Source organism: Taeniopygia guttata, chromosome 7, assembly GCF_048771995.1.
Source record: "Taeniopygia guttata chromosome 7, bTaeGut7.mat, whole genome shotgun sequence".
In the NCBI taxonomy this organism is placed as follows: Eukaryota; Metazoa; Chordata; class Aves; order Passeriformes; family Estrildidae; genus Taeniopygia; species Taeniopygia guttata.
The window spans coordinates 19,446,233-19,465,431 of NC_133032.1; the positions used below are offsets into that span (position 1 = coordinate 19,446,233).

Consider the following 19,199-nt stretch of genomic DNA (forward strand, 5'->3'; position numbering starts at 1 on the left):
GCTGTGCTGTCACTGCATGTCTCCTCAGGAAATGCATCAAAGCAGTCACTAGTATCATTTTTTCTGTAGCAAGCTCTGCATAATTCCTGTGGTTTACAATGTGACCAGTCTATCCAGTGTCAAAGAATGCCACTTTGCTTGAGTTTCTGCTTGACAAAACTCCTCATTGTTTCATTAAGCTTTTGTGTACGTACAGTATTTAATAGGTTTTTCATGTGAGTTTCTTACGTATTGTTAATCACTCTACTTTATGGTGAGTCTGAAGACATCATCAACTAAGTTTTGTAGTATACAGATAAAGTGGGTGCTGAAAGGCAGCCTGCAGAAACCCTTTCTCTCTTCAGGCTGCCTGGTTTGATAAGGCAGGTGTGCCTGTGTGCCACTGACATGGAGGTGTAGACTTTTACTTGATTTGTTAAGGAGCTTTTATTTCTGAAGAGAAGTTCCAACACTCAGTGAATAGATACCCTCTCATTGAAAAACACGTGTTAGATGTGGTCATTGCAAACTGACGGTTGCTCAGGGGAAGTGAAGTTTCTTTACTGTTTGGGGTCTTCAGATACCCCTGGGAGTTAGATACTAGGAAGTTAAATCCCAGCAAGGCTTGTACAAAGCCCAGCTGGCAAAACAATGATGCCAGTTGCTCATCATGGCTGGATATTTACTATCTACTCAACAACAGATATGAAGGACATGGTCAGGACAGGTCACAAGAATGCATAGCCCATACACCACTACAGGCTGATCAAGCCTGAATGTTGAAATAATGAAATATTAATCAAATGCAGGAAACTGGTGGCAAGCAGGGTGAGAGCAAATACCCATGCTGCATTTGCTGTGGAATATTGAAAGGTGCAGTGTGGTGCAGCCAGAGTGCAGAACTGTCACAGGCCGACAGTTCAGACTGAGTGTGGACCAGCTGCAATACTGGTGCTTCAGGGTTTTGCTTGGCTTTTCATGTCCCTAAGCTTGCTGTGCTTCCTGTTCCAAGTCCTGTTTCACATGCTGCCTTCGTTCACCATTGCTGACTTTTTGCATCCTCTTCCTCTCCCATCTCCACAGCTGTGATTTCAGTAATTGGGACTAAACACTGGCCTTTCTTCAGTAGAATATTTCTTGTATAATCATGGCTACTTTCTTTGGGGATTAAAAAAAAAAAAAAAAAACCACACACAAAAAAGCCAACAAAAGAACAGAAAAAAAAAAAAAAGATACATCCTTGGCAGGAACATGCAGCATGTTCAGGGTTAAAGCAGACCAGGAAAAGGGACACTTCCCTTTCTTGTCAAATTAGATTTGGTTTCTAAGATCCATCACGCTGGAATGCAGCCCTGAAATGCCAATTTTCTTGTAAGGAGGAAGCAGAGCCAATTGACTTAAACTTTTAGTTGCATCTGCTGGCGATTTCCACCAGAAGCTAATTACAGCTCACAGCTATCACCAGCAGATGACTGACTGGTTCCACCTCACAAAAAAAAGAAATTTTAAACCCACACAGAGGTTTCTTTTCATTTTTCAAGCAGATATTTTACACATACAAGCAGAAATCTTCGAAATTCAGGTAAATTATTTTATCATACAAATAATATCTCTAGGTCTTTCCAAATCTGGAGGTCATTTATTGGGCTTTGCACTGTATCCCAGTATCATATCAACACTGCACGTTGTGTGCATTTTTAAATTGTGATGTGATTAACCTAGCTCACTTTCTCTGTTGTCAGTTCTGGAAAGTACTTCAGGATAACTAAAATAGCTCAGACCTTTTTCTGTGTTAATGCTGCAGGTTTGAAAATGCTCATGGGTACTGAAATATTTGCTCCTCTTGATATTGTGGTTCCACAAAAACCACAACTTTGTAAGAGTGAACCTTTTCAAGGGTGATTCTTTTCAACAAAGAATGGAGCATGACTTTTTTTGGCTAGCATCACTAGATGGCGTTGCCTAGTAGTCTAACAGCTGAGAGTCTGAAAATAGATGAAATTAATGTAAATCTGTAGAGTAATTAAAACATTTAGATCTTTAAGTGTGTATGTCTTAGATATATCTTTCCTTTTCAGTCATGCTTCTAATTGTTCAGGAGAGGGCGTTGAGCTGAAGTGTTACTTCTGCCTGTTGCAGCTCTTAAGCAAGTAGTGAGTGTGCTGGAGTTTCTGCTGTGGTTCTGCTCTTCCTTGGCTTGCTTGAACACTGCTTGAAGTCGTGTGCTGAGGGACTGAGGCTCAGCCAGAGCTTGTGCTGCTGTATCATGCAGGGTTCTCTATGTACACAATGAGCCTCTTTTAATGGTATGCTGAAATATTAGCAGGACTGCTTGGAGGATGCCAGAGCAGACAAGCAATGAAAACTCTGCCAGTATTACTTTATAGAAAGTTCCTGGTACATGTTTTTCTAATGTATAATTTCCACTGTTATTACAGACAACATGAAAACCCAATAGTGTTGTTTGGAGCTTTTATTCCGTTGTTTATTTTGTGGTTTAGACACCATGCCACATTTTTTTCTTCCCGGCTGGTTTCCTCTGTTTTGTCAGTGGTCAGTCATGCTCTGGCAGCAGCATTAACATGACACTGCTGTGCCTGCACATGGGGCATGACCATGCCTGCACATGGTTTTCTGGTGTTTTTCCCAGGCAAGGCTGGAGGAAACCTGCCTTTCATATGAGTAGTGTATTTAACTGAAAGCAAAAAGATGTCAGGTAGGTGGATTTATTCAGGGAGGATGGTAAGGAGAAATGGTGAACCAAGCAGTTTTTCTTCAGTGCTTTCAGTTCAGCTCCATCACCTGCCTCTTTTAAACTGTGAGAATTTGGCATAACCTACTCCCTTTTCTTAGTTCACTAGCACTTTTAATTTAAAAGATCTCCTGCTTGACATTATAGTTATTTTAAATTCTTTCTTAATCCATTGCAGATGTCTTTACCAGTCTACTAAAAATTAAAGAATTATTGTTGACAGGAATTGATATAACTCACTTGTTTAGTTTCTTAGTTTAAATAATATTTCTAGATAATGTCAATCAGTTTGTAATTATACATTTAGATGTAGGGAGTGTGCAGACCTCTGGTTGTTTTAACACTTGTATTTACAAAACAATATTTTTAAAGACTTCATGGTAGAATCTTAGTTTTAGGATAATGTTGAGGGTTTACAGTTTGGACACCTATAAAGCAGTATCACATTTCACAAAAGAATGGGGAATAAAAAAGCCAAGTTAAGAAGCCAGCAAGTAGTAAGTGTATACCAGATGCTTTTGATGAAAGTTGGTAATCAAAGCTTCTGTTTGTAAAAGAGATTTAAAATTAGGCGCTATACCTTATTTGAACAACTTTCTGGAAACCTGTGCAGTGCATTTCTGTACATGAAGGTAGCTCTTTGCAAAGCCTCACTTCAGAGAAATGTCAAATAAGATCTGGGGAGAGAGCAAGGTTGTTTGAGAACTGAAGCACAATGCTTAACAGCTCCTCACGTGTGCTGGGGAAGTGGTGTAAGAATACCAGGGCAGGAAAACCCTTAATCTTCTTTTACATATCCATGTTTTTAAGTCAGAATACTGTGAGTAGCTATAAAGTGAACAAGTCACTTATGAGCTTATTTTTCATCGCTTTATACCAGGTAATTGATAATAAAGGTACAAAACGTGGTACAAGAGAGCACTGTGGGAAAGGTATATATTTGCACACCCAGCCAGCAATGTACTGAAGCACGTGCTTGTCTCCCATCGAAGGCACCGTGTTTTGAGCGCATGCAAAAACACTTTCCTGAGCTGGGTCTGAGGGAGGGGAGTCAGTTAAGCAGGGCCAAACACAGAAAGAGAAGGGGAAACCAGCATGGTGACTGCAAATGGGAAATAGCTATTGGGTTCATTATTTTACAAGGGAAAAGCTCTACCTGTAGCTGCACAATGCACTGCTAAAATTTGTACTAAACCTCAAAACCTCATCTTCAAATCTGTCTGATCCCCCAGTGCCAGGTCAGTGCATTTGGAAAGCATAGGCTTTGGTGCCTGAGAGGGTGAGGAGAGAGAAAGCAGGGGAACTAGGGCCTGCCTGCTGTGCCCTCTCTTTTCCAGCTTTCTTGTTTTAGTTTCAGAAATACGCCATTCAGAGGGATAATATTTCTGCCACACCTCCATCCCAGTCTGCAAGCAGGGAGAGGCAGAAATGTGGAGCCAGTAGTTTTGAGGACCTACTCAAACATTGCTGTTTGGAAGGACTCTGTTTCATGAGCATAAAATGAAACTACACATTCAGTGCCAGTTTTTTCATCTAAATTTTACATGAGGACTGAATGCTCATTTAATCCTGTTTATTTTAGGGCATTCAGCACATAATACTAAATGTGCTTGATTTTTTTTTTATTTGCAGGTCACCTTTTAATGGAGCTGTAAAAGTAAGTGTAAACTGCACCTTCTTTTGTCATCAGTAAGTGCTGAAGGGTGTAATGCTCAGGGCAGGAGTGGCTCTGGGCTCACATGTGGGAGAAGGATGGGCAAGCCCTAGCACTACCCAGTAAGTAAGAGGGTTGAAAGGCATCATGGGCTCTTGTTCATTTGCACTGTCTGTTTGTACAGGCCTCCTCAACACTACAGATGCTTACTTTTGGTTTCTTACTTGGAATGCTTCTCAGTGGCCCTGTTGTGCTAATCCTAACAAAGACATGTCCAGAAGGACGGTTTTTGCACTGAAGAGTTTATCTGCAATAGCTAATGGTTGTCCTGCTTGGTTGAAAAAGAGATCTGGATAGCTTATCTTGATGTCCTCCAGGTCAGATATAATTAAGAAACAGAGCTCAGGCTGCTGCTCTGCTCAGGGAGGTAGCACATACCACTTTCAGAGTGTCTTACAGAGGAACTTTGTACTTTTGGAGGTAGAAGTCAATTAAGTACACTTTGCACATATGTCAAAAATGCAGGTGTAGGCCAGATGAAGCAGTCATAGATCTGAAACCCCCTTTTCCCCTCCCTGATTTGCAGCTGTTGAATTCATTAGCAGTGCACATAAACGGGAAATGACCCAAAGGGGACTCAAATTCACAGTACACTGTGAATGCTTTGGGCTGTAATCTGGATGGGTGGTGGAATAAAAAGTCAGATCAGGAGTCGATTTCTTTCTGAGCTGCCCTCTTCTGTCACAGGAACAGGTTATAACCCTGCTGTTGCAGATCCTCCTCATTCACTCCCTTCCTTGGCAGCTTCTGTGTTTGAATAGGAAATGTCTGCATATCTGTGGTGGTGGGAGGAGATGAGAGTTAGGATGTCTCACCCCAGAAGATCATCAGTCCCTTCAGGCACCAGGCAGGAATGGGCAGTGTCTGGAGGTGGCTGCCCACCTGCCTCTGTTCTGTGTGTCTCTCTGCCAAGCTTGGGTGCTGAGTGCTATTCTCTAGCAGTTGTGTGATCACTGAAATCAGGATTAAAGCCTCATTTCTTAAAGAAACTCTGTGTGTTTATTTTAAATCACAACTTTTTGGAAGAAAACCCAACTGTTTAACCATGGCATTTCCAGGAAGGTGGGAAAAATGCCAAATGGAAGCAAATGTAGTTTTTACTAGTTGAGATAAGCAGACTTGAGGATCTGTGTTACACATGGCTGCCATCACTGCAGAAGTTGTCTTCCTCTGCACAGGGCTGCGCTTCCCTGTGTAAAGTCAGCAATGTAGGAAATTATATAAAGTAGATCTGATGTCTTACTTCAGTGCCACACATGGGAATTTCTCTGTTGGCTTTTAATCAGTTACAATAATAAAAAAACCACTCTGACTTGTCCTCAGTTCCTGAAACACATCTTTATGATTGTCAGTGATTTCATCTCAGTTATTTTTTCAAATCCAAACAGTTGGGATGACTTTGTTGAGTCTGTTCTGTGAACATGGAAGAAAGTCATGTTAAGTGCCAGAAGCTGGGAGCTGAGAAGGGCCTTGTGCAGGGTGAGGTCACTGTGGTGTCAGCGAGCTCTTACATGGAGTCATGTGCATATTTGAAAAGTATAGACCAGACTTGCAGGCAGTAGGCATCTACCAGGGGTGTATCTTGATTTCCTGCCTGCTCTGGGAGCTGCTCTCCCTGTGTGAACTGGGGGGTGTGGCTGGCAGCATTAGGAGCAGGGCTGAGGCAGTGCTGCAGTGAGCTGCCCTTCCTGTGCTGCTGGCAGGAAGGCAAGGAGCACGGGGCACAGGGGAGCTGCCAGACCTGACAGAGAGTGCCCAAAGGCAGATCTCCACAGAGGCGTGAATACTGTAAGGGAACACCAGCTGGCCTAACTTCATCTTGGAGGCTGCCCTTCAGTACAGAGCTGTCACTGGATCCTGTGAGGAGCTGTGTTAACACAGCAAAGGCAATGTGGCCAGTGCCCCGAGAGGTGCTTCCTGCACATCCTGCACTTGTGTGAAGAAGACAACAAAATCATCCTGTTTTTAATTAGAAAAGCATTACTTAAAACAGAAAGGTAAGTTGGAGTTTGTCAGGAAGAAACACTCAAGTCTCATGCAAGTACACAGAGGTTGGTGCAGGACATTTTGTGTGCAGAATGGTGTAATGACACTTGCATAAGATGCTCTACCTGTCTCCCAGTTCAGACCCACCGTGTTGTGGCTTTATTTTTTTCAGACACTGTGTGAATCAACTCAGGAGCAGGAGGTTGAAGCAGCAAGACAGCTGCTATCCTGTCCTTGGAGACAGGGAAGTATCAGCATGCCACCAGACCTGCTTATATTACATGGGCAAAACATGCTTAGTTCCCTTCTTCTGTGTGTTTTTCATTTAAAGGTTAGAGCACAGGCTGAAAGAAGAGGGACTTTGAAGGGCAGGGCCCTCTGCCTAATTATCCATTAGGCCCCTTACAGTAGGTGGCTGTCTCCTAAGTGGTCTAGCTCCTATTGTACAAACACACAAAGGAGTTAATGGTGCTCAGTTCCTGCTTTCCCTTGATGTTCACAGAGCTCACTCCCAAGCACCGTCTGTCTCTGCCTTGAAGCCTTCTCTGTGGCCAGGGACTGTGGCCAGGGAGAAACTTGCCCTGTTAGGTGTGAGACAAGGAGGGGGAGGATCATTGTTTCCGGGAAAAGTACATTTGGCAGTTTTGCCTGTGAGAGCCAGGAGCAAGCTTGGGTGCCTGCCAGTCCATTCTTAACCTGTGATTTGGCAAATTTGAGGTAGTAGGAGGGAGAGCGCCCAACAAAAAGAAGAGAGAAGCACACCTAGAGGATCAGTTTGTCCAGCTGTGTCCTCTGTATGCATGGGTAGTGGAGGGCCTTGCACTTCTTTTCACATGCTGACCATGCTGCAAGGAGCAGCAGTCTACTGCAGAGGGGAAAAGCAGATTGGCAGCCTTCTCCCTGTTTGGTCCTTGGCAAGATGTGTGCCCTCAGGAGTGAGCTTGGAGAAACGCTTCCTTAGCAGAAGGCTTGACAGCAATTTAAATGGCTGATCAGGACCAAAGGAACCTGCTTTTGCTTCCAGCACTGTGTGTTGAAAGGCAGCCCACCTCTCCAACAGTCTCATCCTCTTCATGTTCTTTCTGACAGCTTCCACCGTGGTGCCTCTGCCTTGAAACACATCTCAGGATCCTGCTTTAGACCAGAGAGTGGTAAAAGGCTGGTGTGGGTGGCATGGCTCTGCTTTGCAGTTAGCTGCAGTTACTGGCCACGTGTGAGAATGGCACCTGTTTCAGCTCTTTCTTGACCCAATCTCCAGACAACTTGCTTTTGTGCATCATCCCAGGGTTTCTTGAATCTCTCTTATAACCCCTGGCTTTTAGTTGGAGGCTTCAGGATTATTTTGTTTTATACAGCTTTTCAAATTTTCCAGAGGTCTTGCTGGAATTCTTGGTTGGCTTCCAGGTCTGGCATAAAAATGAGATGAAATATCCATATTCTCCACTGTCTTCTTTTTGTTGCTGGACAGGCAGGTTGTTGCTTGCCTGAGCTCTTACTTCCCTGCAGAGACCCTGGAGATGCAGAAAAAGGGCTCATCAAGGACCTCTGTGTAGGTAGAACAGGGGGCAGAAGTTTCCACCCAGCTGCTAATAGTGACAAATGTTGTGGGGAGAAGCACTGTCTGTATTTCTTTGCATTAGGAGGACAAGGAGACATTTACAGAGAGAGGAAGGAAAGCACAGTTTAAGTATATTTAATATTCATTTGAGTTTAAAAACCCATAAATGTTTGTAATCAAATAGATAATTCAAATTTACTGAAGTATACTTTCAACAAGGAAATATTGCAAGCTAAGGGCTTTGTGATTGCTTTGTTGATGGAGGATGGACTTTGCTGAGGTTATTACAGTATCGACTTGAAGAGGATGGATTTGCTAACAGGGCGGGTGCTTTTGTCTGGCCTCAGCCAAGAGAAAAAAATGAGGGAAGTTAAGAAACTAGTGCCAGCTTGTGGCATTGGCTGAGTAATCTCAAACAGCCATAAATATATTGTAGCTTTAAAGTTATAGAAATATATGGTAAGGAAAAGGAAGATTTCATTCAGTAGATAGGATAGTGGCAGTCAAGAGAATTAGTTTACATTTTTATTAGGCATTCTCATTAAGGGAATGGGAGAGCAGGATTTATTCGCTTCCTGACTCAAGGCTTACAGGGGGTGTTTCACTACTGAGATCCTTAAGCATCTCAAACTAATGAAAAGATCATTTCAGGGCTCTTGAACTGCTTTATAGCTTGTGATAACAGAAAAGATGCGTTTATTTCGGGAAAGATTGTTTAACTGGTAAAGAAATGTTCTTAAGCAGTGGCAGAGCAATATGCCAGCAGTTGTCACATGCATATGTAACACCATAGCTGAATATGGATCTAATCTGTTTACCAAGAAAGTAAATAATAAGATTGTGGGGTTTTCCCTTGCTTAGAACAACAGAGAATTAACCTGAAGATATTTTGTTTCTTATGCCAAGAGATTGTATCTTGTATTAAAAGACTTTAGATTTTATTTGGAGAGATTGTGAGGTTCTTACGGATTTTCCTGTAAAACAAATATTAAATCTGAAGAAATTACAAATAGATTTTTATCGAGAGCACTTGAATTCTGATTAATTTTTAGTTTTATTGCCTCTTTTTACATTTTATTAATTCATTGACTAAACTAATTCATTAGTTATACATTATCAATGTTAATAATTTAGTTTTTAAATGTTGATTATTGTAATTAATTAGCTACACATTAAAGTATACTTTATGCTTTAGATAAAAGCACAAATTACCATCTTTTAATTAATTTTGAATTAAGTAAATTAATTTTTACTAACATATCCTAGTGTCCAAAGTGTAATGCAGTGTATTGGTTTAAAGCAACTCCACTGACATCAGTGACATTAGTTGAGCCTCAAACAAGACTTGAGAACAGAATTTGGTCAAAAGGACTGAATACATTTGTTAATTTTAATAATTCTCTGCATAACCTATGCCAGCAAAATATTTCCATACCAACTAAATATACCAACCATTCTATACCCTGCATGCACCCTGTGAAATGCTACAGATTAAAATAGCTCTGCTGAAAGCTTTTCAACCTCCTCCATTAAATTTGGGAGGAGTATACACCCAGAAAGCCTTTAAATATGAAAATGTTCTCAGTTTTGATCCCCACTGGCCTTCATTGCCTCCCTCTCTCCTGCCCTGTTGCATGTTTCTTGGATTTGCCACTAAAAGCCATTAAGAGCTCAAGAGCTAAACCTGCTCATCACACTGACATAGGTAGTGAGTAGTTCAGGCTGAGAAATTAGCTCCTTTACCTGGATCCCCCTGGTTCCCTGAGGCTAGTTAAGGTCTTTGGTAAATATTCAGAAAAGGGGACAATAGGATCTCCTCCTGCATGTCTTCTGCATAAAATGTTTCTAAAATTGTTCTAGCCAACACACACTCTTACTTCTCTAGGAACAGAAGGTAATACTGTGTATTTTGCTGATCTATCATTTTAAGGCTCTATTTAGTTGACCTCCTGCTGCTGGCATTTGTTACATTTCCCAGATAGTAAAACTGAGCCTGTCTGACTTTCCATAAGCACTGGGAAAAAGAGTCCTCTCCACAAGTTCCCACCGACCCTCTGCTGACAGCTCCTCTGCACTCCTGTGAATTCTCCCCACAAGTCTGGACCTGAGCACACAGCTTTTGTTTCATTTTTGGACATGCCTTTGTATGCTGCTCTTCTAAGTAAGAATCAAGATTGCATCCAGCTGCTCCAGACTATTTAAATTTTTCTGAAAGCATGTTTGTCCTGGAACAGCCCCACTGAAAGGAACAGAGAGTGGGACATGGCCAAGTGTCTCCTTGGCAGCTCTGAACAAATCCTGCCTGATAACATGTTTCTGTTTGTTTTTCAACAGTGGAGTAAGTTTATTGAATCTCAATGATCATAATTAGGCTTCAAAAGTTAACGTTGTGTCAGCACACAGAAAAGATATCGAATGTTGCCTTGGAGTCAGTTTTCAGACTTGGTGTTGCTAGTTCCTGTGTGCGTGGTGCATCTGCTGGGCAATGACATCTTTAACATCTTCTTCAGCAAGTGTTCCCATCTAAGACTGGTAACACCTCTAGTATAGGGCTCCTTGTCCATCCTTTTGGTGTAGAACATACAGAGGCAGGCCATCAGCTGCTGACAGAACAATACTGACCCCGTTCCAGCCAGGCTTTACTTTCTTTAAAATCCTGAATGAGTAGCTTCATTTGGTGAACAGCTCCTTGGAATGCAGTGAGTCAACTGATAGCGTCCAAATTAGTCTCTACCTCAGCAGAGTTTATTTTTGGTCTTTCTGTAATTAAAAAAAAACAACAAAAAAAAACACCACAACAACAAAACAACCAACCACAGAGTTTGAGGGTTTAGTTTTTGGGTGTTGGGTTTTTCTGGCTTATTGTTGTTACAACACCCATGGGACCTGTTGAAGTCTGGAGATGGCATTTGACCTGGAAAACGCATCTCAGTTGCAGAGTAGTGCACAGCTCACATGCCAGTAAACACCGTACAGACAGCTTTCACTTCTCAGCATCACTTGTCTTATGCCAGGCAGGGAAACGGATTGATGCAGCACTCAGCTGGCTTGTTTCCAGACTTCATTCATGGAGTCACTGTGAGCAAGGCCTACTCCTGAGTCCCTCAGCACTGGTGTGTCATATGTTCCCAGAGCAGAGTGTGGCACTCTGTACTTGGGAAAAGCAACTTTAATATTTTTCCATATTATTTGTGTGCACCACACGCCGGGGGAGTTTTCCTGCTGCTCATTCCTCCTTTCTCTGGTTGCTTGTTTCTGAAGATGGCTGCTGGAGCCTGATCATTCTTGAAGGATCCAGTCATAATTCAGTATCTGTGCAGAAATCTCTGACAATGTTTCTGTAGGTTTTAACTGTGGTGTGTGTGTTCTTTTGCCAGTGTGTCTTCTGTGGTTGTGTCTGTGCTCCAAGACTGGGATATCCAGCCTCAGGTGTGTGAAGAACTTCATTTGTCTTTCAGGGAGAGTTGGTTTAGTTCAGATGTGCTGCTGCTGGGATCATTTTTTGTCTTCTTCAGTAATGTAGTTATGTTTTGAATCTAAGTCCTCAGCTAAAGGAGTATTAGTATTTAGTATTTGAGAAAACTAAATAAAAAGAAATCAAATGTTTCTGTTATGTGTTTAAAAAAGTAAGTCTTCACAGTTTTATCTATTGAGATAGAAAGTAGGTGAGATAATGTCTTTACAGATGAAAACCATTCTCACAGATGGGGGTCTGCAGAATAAATAATTCAATCTTTTGTCTTTTTTTTTTTTTTTGTGAATATTTGATATTACCATGTATCATCTCAAACTCTGATTTAGATACAAGTTACAGAAAAGTAACTTCAATGTCATGCATCTGAAGGAAAGCAGGAGGCAGGGAAGAAGCCCTGTGCTGGGCAAGCGTCATGGCCAGGGATCTGAGAGCAAGCAAGGAAACACTCAGCATATTTGGCTGAGAACTGACTGTGAAGAAATCAGAGGATTTTTTATGTCTTACCGTTTTTAGGCTTTCTTACAAAAATGAGGATTTGGAGTACTAAGCTCAGAAGGAATGCAGCTGCTGCTGCTGCTTGGATAACTTTACAAATATCTAAGTGTAAAACAATTGCAAATCTGAGTGTATTTGTATGGCAAACGGACTAATTGCAGTATCTCTAAAATTGTGTATACTACTGTCCCATACTGTACAGTTGCTTTAAATTTGTGTTTGTTTTTCCAATTGAGGATGCTGGTTTTGCCTGTTTTCATGTGCACTTAATACATCCTGTAATATATTATTTCCTGTATATTTGCCTCATTCTTCTGGTATGACACTGGTATTAGTTTGAGGTCTTTCCTAGCAAAAAGACCCTGCTATTCTCCAAGACTTTTTCTTCCTTATCAAAGTTAATGGTTGTATAACATGTAATTCCTTTTAGCAGTGAAACTGTTACCCTCATAATTCTCTTAAGGGATGTTAGTGGTGAACTCAGTTTGGCATATGAGCCATAGCTGTTCTCTGATATTTTGGTATTTTGACTGGCAGGGTATAGACAGTTTGCTGTATAGGTTATAAGTACAAAATATTTATCTTACTAATAGGTGATGTCTCTGAAATTGTGAAACATTTTATTAGACAGAATGTACAGTCAGGTAGTTAAAGGGAATGTCAGGAACTTATAGGAGAGTTTAGAATTAAAGTTGTCATGTGTAACTTTGAATTTAGCATTACCTAGTTTATGAATATTTAATCATCTCCTCTAATATTTCCTTGTCACTTTCCTTTTCCTTTTTTATTCCTTACTATTGAAATATTTCTAGATTTAAAAGAAAGACTTTTGAGGAGAAATAAATGTTGACAGGAGGAATATAAGCACTGTTAACAGATCAAAGTATTTCAGGTAACTGCAGCAAATTTGCATTGATATAGTTTTGAGATTAAGATGCAAACAGAGGCTGTTTAGACTCATCATCCTCTTTAGACTTAATTTATAATAAAAACATTATTTTGATATTACACAACAGACGTAAACGAGCTAAGAAGTATTTTGCCAGTGTGGGGAGGGAAGGGTTGAAAGTGGAAGAATGATCAGGAGGATGGTAGATTCCATCAAGTGACCTTGCAGCTGGGAATGCTGAGGCCTGGAGAATAACAGTGTGGGAAACCATATATTATGCCTACTGCTGTTTATCCTTTGTCTGTTTGAGAAGAGGAATTTCTGTGTAGAGATAACACAGGTGTTTACAGAAACTTGGAGGCCCTCTCCCAGACATGCTTGAGCTCCCTGTCTTCAGAGAGAGATCAAAACAGAGATCATAAAAAGCAGAGAGGAAAATCACAGCATGGTGTTAGCCCATGCATGTGTGGCCCTTTGATAAATGGGTGCAAACAGCAGCCCTGACACCCTGCCTGGGACTGGGCTGTGCCTGCGCCCTCATTTTGGGTGTCTGTAGCCCAGTTTGGTTTTGCGATCCTCTAGCCGGCGAGGTAACAAAATAAATTTACTCTTTGCATTTCAGTTGTGGTTTTTTGGTTGTCCTCAATCAGCTCTGTGCATTGATTCACACAACCATATAAAAAGAGGGTCATTTGCTTAGAAATTCAGGAAGAAAAAACGCTCTAGTTCTCAGTAGTTGCTGTTAGTTGTATGGCACGCTCAGAAGTAAAGTTTTGTAAATAAAACTCCTCCAATTTGAGTATGAGTCTGTTGCTGTGTGTCTGATATATATTTTCAACAGATAGGAAGCATGTAACTGTGTTTTTTATAATTAATGTTTCTTCTTTGAATTTGAGAGATTGTCTAGGAAAAACAATTTTGTCTTCATGGGATGAGGATTGCCTTCATTGTAAGAAGAGTAATGGTTAGAAGGATTACTAGGGGCCTGTTCAAGGAAAGGATTGGAGGATCTATTGGGAAGAGATGGGAGGCATTCAGCTGAACCAGATGGAGAGAGAGGTAGGGAAAACATATGCACATTCTGGGAGAACTGCAGTCAGTCTCTGCTGGCTGAGTTTTTAGTGAAGACATCCTTTTTTTCTTGCATTCCTGAAGGGAGGTTGAGAAGGCTGTGAATAGAGTGGGAAGGTGTAAAGAACTTGAAAATTTGAAGTATAAGGAGGCTGGAAACATTCAGTCTGCAGAAGTGGTACATTAATTTTGTGGACCAAACTTGTCAAAATTAGTCGAACAACAAGTAGATAAAGCTGGAGGCAAGTCAGTGTTTAAAAGCTGGGATTTATTTTTCTGTTGGCTACTTTCTGCTGCCAGATAGACAGCTATGTTTAGATTATTTGTGCTTGGCATATCAAATGTACCATGTTGTTTAGATACAACCCTTAGCCATTTCTGCTTCACCTTTTTCTTTGACTCTATGATCTGCTGCTTGGAGCTGTGCCCAGAGACCATTCAGAAGCTAAAATCCAGCCTGTTTGTTAGGCAGCACTTTATTGGAAGTGCCAGCAAAATTGCCTCCTGGCTCTTATTTGGGTTTGAGAGTGGAGCTTGACCTTCAGAGCATTAGGGATTTTGAAGGCTGGGATATTTTTAAGGTGGGTCCTTGCTGCTCCATTCCTGCCACCTGGGGAGGGTCTCCAAGAGGCATCCCAATGGCACTCTCTCTCCAGAGCCTGGCAGGTTCACCTTTTCCAGTGCTCCACGAAATTCTCCCCACATTACACTGCAGGTTTGGTCAGGATCTGTAGCTCCAATATAATTGAGCTGAGTGGATTAGTTTATGACTGTGTAGGCAGTTAATTTTTAAGTGACTAATGTTATTCTTGTTCGTAGGAAGGCTTGGCATAAGCACTTAGTTGATCCAAGAAGCACAGAAATGCCAATCTGCAGAGTATATATAAAGGTTTCAAAAGGGAAAGAAGAACACAAAGAAGTGTCATCAAAAATAGATCACTATGACATGTTCCACTTCATACTGCTAATTGCTGTCTTTATACCTTGAGTGGTTTAGCACCTTGTGTAAGGCATGGATTGCTGCACCTTCCATAGCTCAGATGAGTCAGTGGTTATTGAGGTCATGCCAGGTGCTGGAGGTCTCTCCAGGGCAGATCTTGAAAGGGAGGTGCAAGTTCTGAAGTGTTTGAGAGGCATGTGAAAGTATTACAGATTGACTGTTTCAGAGCATGCTAGGTGATCTATCTTTTCAAAAAGCCACACTTGTAAAATTGCTGTTATAACAACTGAAATTTGTTAATATTAAAAAAAAAAAAAAAAAAAAAGAAGACTCATGAAAGTGTTTAAGGCATTCAGGATACCTTGGGGACCCAAATGCCCTGGAGGAAAATGGTGTAAATTATTTCTTTGTTTTTAAATATGCAAAAACTTAAGATGGGCTCCCAAGAGCTGCCAAGGATTGCCAAGATTGACAAGGAAAGCTTATGGAAAAAATCAGAAATGACTGATAGATCAGTTTAGCATTGACTGTCAGCAGGAGAATAATACCACATTTTGCAATATTTATTTTCATAGAATATATTCTAAACAGTTTTTTACCTTTAGTCTGATTGAAATAAAAAACAGTGTTGCTGCTTTAGCATTACACTGTTGACTCCCATGTGGAAGCCCATGCGGGCCTCAAGTTCATCACAGCCATATAGTTCAGGAGCAGTACTGCCTTGAATGAATGGGGCTTCTTCCTTTCTCACAAAGGCACAGAGGATGTAACATGTAGTAGAAGGGGACAGGCATTTCCAAGTTTTGCTGCTTGGGTCATGCCTGCAACAGAGGGATTATGTCATTCTGTGCCTGCTAAAAGGGCAGCTTCATGTCACCACAGTCTTCCTGGATGGTCATCCACATGTGAACACAGCTAATTCTATGTTTGCCACTTCCTTTTAGCCACAGAGGTTTTTTAGTGAATACTAGTGTTTGCTTGAAAAAGTAGATCAAATTAAGATTGTGATTTATGTGTTACGTGGTTTGGGACATTACCTCTGTAGTGTCAGTTCTTACAAACTTGATGTTTCTGAAAGTTTTTGAATATCATCTACTAAGAACCATATTTTAAGTTAGTATTTTGGAGAAGGGAGGTAAGATGATACTTGTAACAGATAACCTTCAGCCCTCAAGGAGTACAGAGTATTGCAGCCTAATTACCTAAAATATATTAATCTAAATAAATTTAGATCTGAGGGCTGATAAAGGTTACTTATTTTTACAGTATGTAATTGAAAACATCCATAGGGTAGAATTTGTACAAAATGAAAGTGAAGGTATTGCTTCCAGTTTTAGTCATGACAGTCTTTCTGCAGGTGGCATTCCGCAGTCTTGGTGTTTTGCCCAAGGTGAAAACTCTTTTGTCCAAAGAAGTTTAAATAAAGCAATGCTGACATTAAACAGGACATTCCCACTGTACAACTACCAAAAATCTGTATGTCGCCTATTCCTCTTGGCTCTGGGCATAGGATACATTTCTTAGGTAGTTCAGGGTTCTCTTCCCTTCCGTAGCACAGTGAGAGCATGGTCAGACATTTGCTTTGCAATAAGCTGCACATACAGAGATGCTGCCAGCTGCTTTCTATGGTGTTTCAAAGCCCTCCCAGCTCTGCCAGCTGGAGGATTCATGTGAATGGGGTCAATATTGGGGTCTGTATTCCCACTTTGTACTGAATCCATCCAGTTACTTGGTAAATCTCCCTGTGAAATAAGTTGTATCAAACTGACAGTCTGCTGTGTCAGCTGTACTGCAGGAGCAGAAATATTCAACCAACTCTTCATCTTTTTCGCTACTTCCCCCAGGAGGAGACATTTTAAAATCATTTCCATCCTTGTAAATTGTAGACTGGAACGCTTAATGCTCTGCAGAGTATATCTCTGCATTGCCACTAGCATGTATTTGGAGTAAAATGTTGTGGACAAAGCTGTTGCATCTAAATAAACATCTGACTTGGTCCACTTCCCTTTTCATCCCCTTATAAGATTTTATTTTAGGTTATCCTCAGTAAGTGCAGCACTTGAGTGGCCATATGCTTGGCAAAACACAGATAATTTACAAATGTTGTTTGTATTAATTTTTGTAGTTCTGAAGTTATTTTAAAAACACAGCCTAAAGGACTTCTTCAAGAATTAATAAGTTTTCACATAAATCTGGAAATGCCCGTACATATGCTCAGATCTCCAGAAAAGTGCATTTAGTACATTAGTTTCATGCTGAAGTGTTAACATTTTAGGTTGTTTTATTAGGAGAGAATAAAGAACTCCTGCCTTGTTGAAAATTTGTTACACGAAATAAGGATGAAGAGGTTCCAAAAGAGCTAATGCTAAGCACTGGAAACTGGATGAAGCTGTGCAGATTGGAAAGATTTCCAAGACATCTGGTAATTAGCTTCCAGTTCTTATGGAGTCCTGCCCTGTGAAAGCTGCTGCTGTTTGGTGCAGCAGGAGTGAGATGAAGCCTAACTCTGAAAAGCTGCATCTTTGTGTTCACAAGTTATCAGTGGGCTATTGAAAACTCTATGACTACCCCTTTGGAAAACTAACTCCTACCAAAAATCTGTCCAGTGTTTCTCCCACTGCAGGATTGTCTTCTATTCTGGCATTTGCTTGGCACGGTGGGGAAAGGGAACAAGCTATCAAAGAGTTCTTTCTGGCTTTCCCTGCCTGAGCCATTCTGCCCCACAGCAGCTTGCTGTGCTCCCCAGGGACTGCACCACAGCTGGGAGTTGCTGGAGCATGACTGGCTGGTTGCTCCCCTGCCCAGCCCAAAATGCCAGAGAGGGTTGCCACTGCTGTCAGAGCTGGCCCCTGGCAACCTTCTCCAGGGAAGTAAGGTAGCACACTCAGGTGCAAGGGACCTAGAGCCAGGCCAGAGCTTGATCCTTTTGTTATTATTATCATTACTGTTGTTGTTATTATTACTACTACTATTGTTTTTTCCACAGTTTTTTTTTTTTTGTTTCGTTAAGGAAGATTTAAACATGAAAGAAAACTTGCTATTTGAGTTAGTTTTGTAAGTTGTCTCTTGGGAGCACCTGTCTACACCTGGTTATAGGATAAGGGGTGTTTGTGGGGTTTCTGAGGTTGAGCTGTATAAACCTTCAAGCAGTGAATGGGAATTGCTGAGACCTAGTGCTTTGGTTACTTGTCAGAGACTTGGGAGACTACTTCTGTACCCTGTTCTGCCCCTTACCTGTGCAGCTACTTTTATCAAGTCATTGCCCTGTCATGTTTATTACTCTTTGTGTAAAACAGAATATTGACCTTGTCTTAGATATCTGCTGTAAAAGTGGTTAAGAACAAAATTTTATATTTAATTACTTCTTTTTTTTTACAAATATTTTGTCATCTAAACATCAGCAGTCAGTCCCAGCACACTCACTACTAGTAAAGATGTTTATCTTTTCAGCTCTGAGTCTATTAAGTGCAATGAGTAGACAGCTTGTCTTAAGTTAATTTTATAGCAGTTCACTACTTAAAAATTAGGCATTTGCAGCAGAGAAAAAGCTTTAATGAGATTTGTTATCAGAAAGAAAATTACTTTTCCTAGATTGCAAATGTAAGCCAATGTGTGGTTAAGGTGTTCACTAAATTATACTGCCTGAAAATATGAAGGAAGTAGAGTTACATATGAATATATATTAGGACATGTTGGAAGAGATTACACTTAATTTGATATAACTTGATGAATTTTGCTGCAGTGGACATTATCTCCACCAATAAATCATGCTTGTAGCTTCAAGTAAAAACCATACACAGTTTGAGCCTTTTCTTCTTAAGATCACAGCCATTCCATCTCTGTGTTGTAGCAGTATCTAATTCCTGAATGTGGTGCAACTGGTGCAGCTGCCTGAGCTATTGGAAAGAACGATTTAGCACCCAGTGTCTGTGCTATTCATGTGCTTTTGATTTTCCCCTGGTCTGAGCTTCTGTATCCTGCTGCAGACAGAAAAATGTCACTTCCCAACAGCTGCCTCCAGTCTGGGCTGTGAGAGAAAATGACTTTTCTTACAATGGAGTTCCAGCATATCTTAGTCTAGTGGTACCAGTGGTCCAAGCTCAACAGCAGAATTCCATGGGGGTTGCAAATCCCTTGACCTAAGCAAATTTGCTGCTTGTCCTAAGCAGTGGCAGCTCCCTTAGAGAGGGGTACAAAGCCCTACTCCCAGGGCTAACCCATACAGTCTCTGCTCCTTACACTACAGCTATATCCACAGAGAACATTTGCTTTGGATATTCAATTATTGGTAGAGGAAGCAATAGTTGGGCTGGACCTAGCTTTTCAATAAACAGATTTTA

At 41.0% G+C, this 19,199-nt stretch overlaps 1 protein-coding gene across 3 annotated transcripts in view; it reads left to right on the forward strand.

Moving 5' to 3' along the window:
- Positions 1–19,199, forward strand: part of UBE2E3 (ubiquitin conjugating enzyme E2 E3) — a 55,624-nt gene that overhangs the window by 21,038 nt on the left and 15,387 nt on the right. Inside the window, exon 1 of one of the 3 annotated variants that reach the window (XM_030277587.4) lies at positions 4,425–4,507. The exons of the other annotated variants lie outside the window; for them this stretch is intronic. Within the exon in view, the coding sequence (XP_030133447.1) occupies positions 4,440–4,507 (68 nt within the window). The 5' untranslated portion in view covers positions 4,425–4,439. Of the gene's footprint in view, positions 1–4,424; positions 4,508–19,199 lie in introns of those variants that run through there. 3 annotated transcript variants of the gene reach the window in all.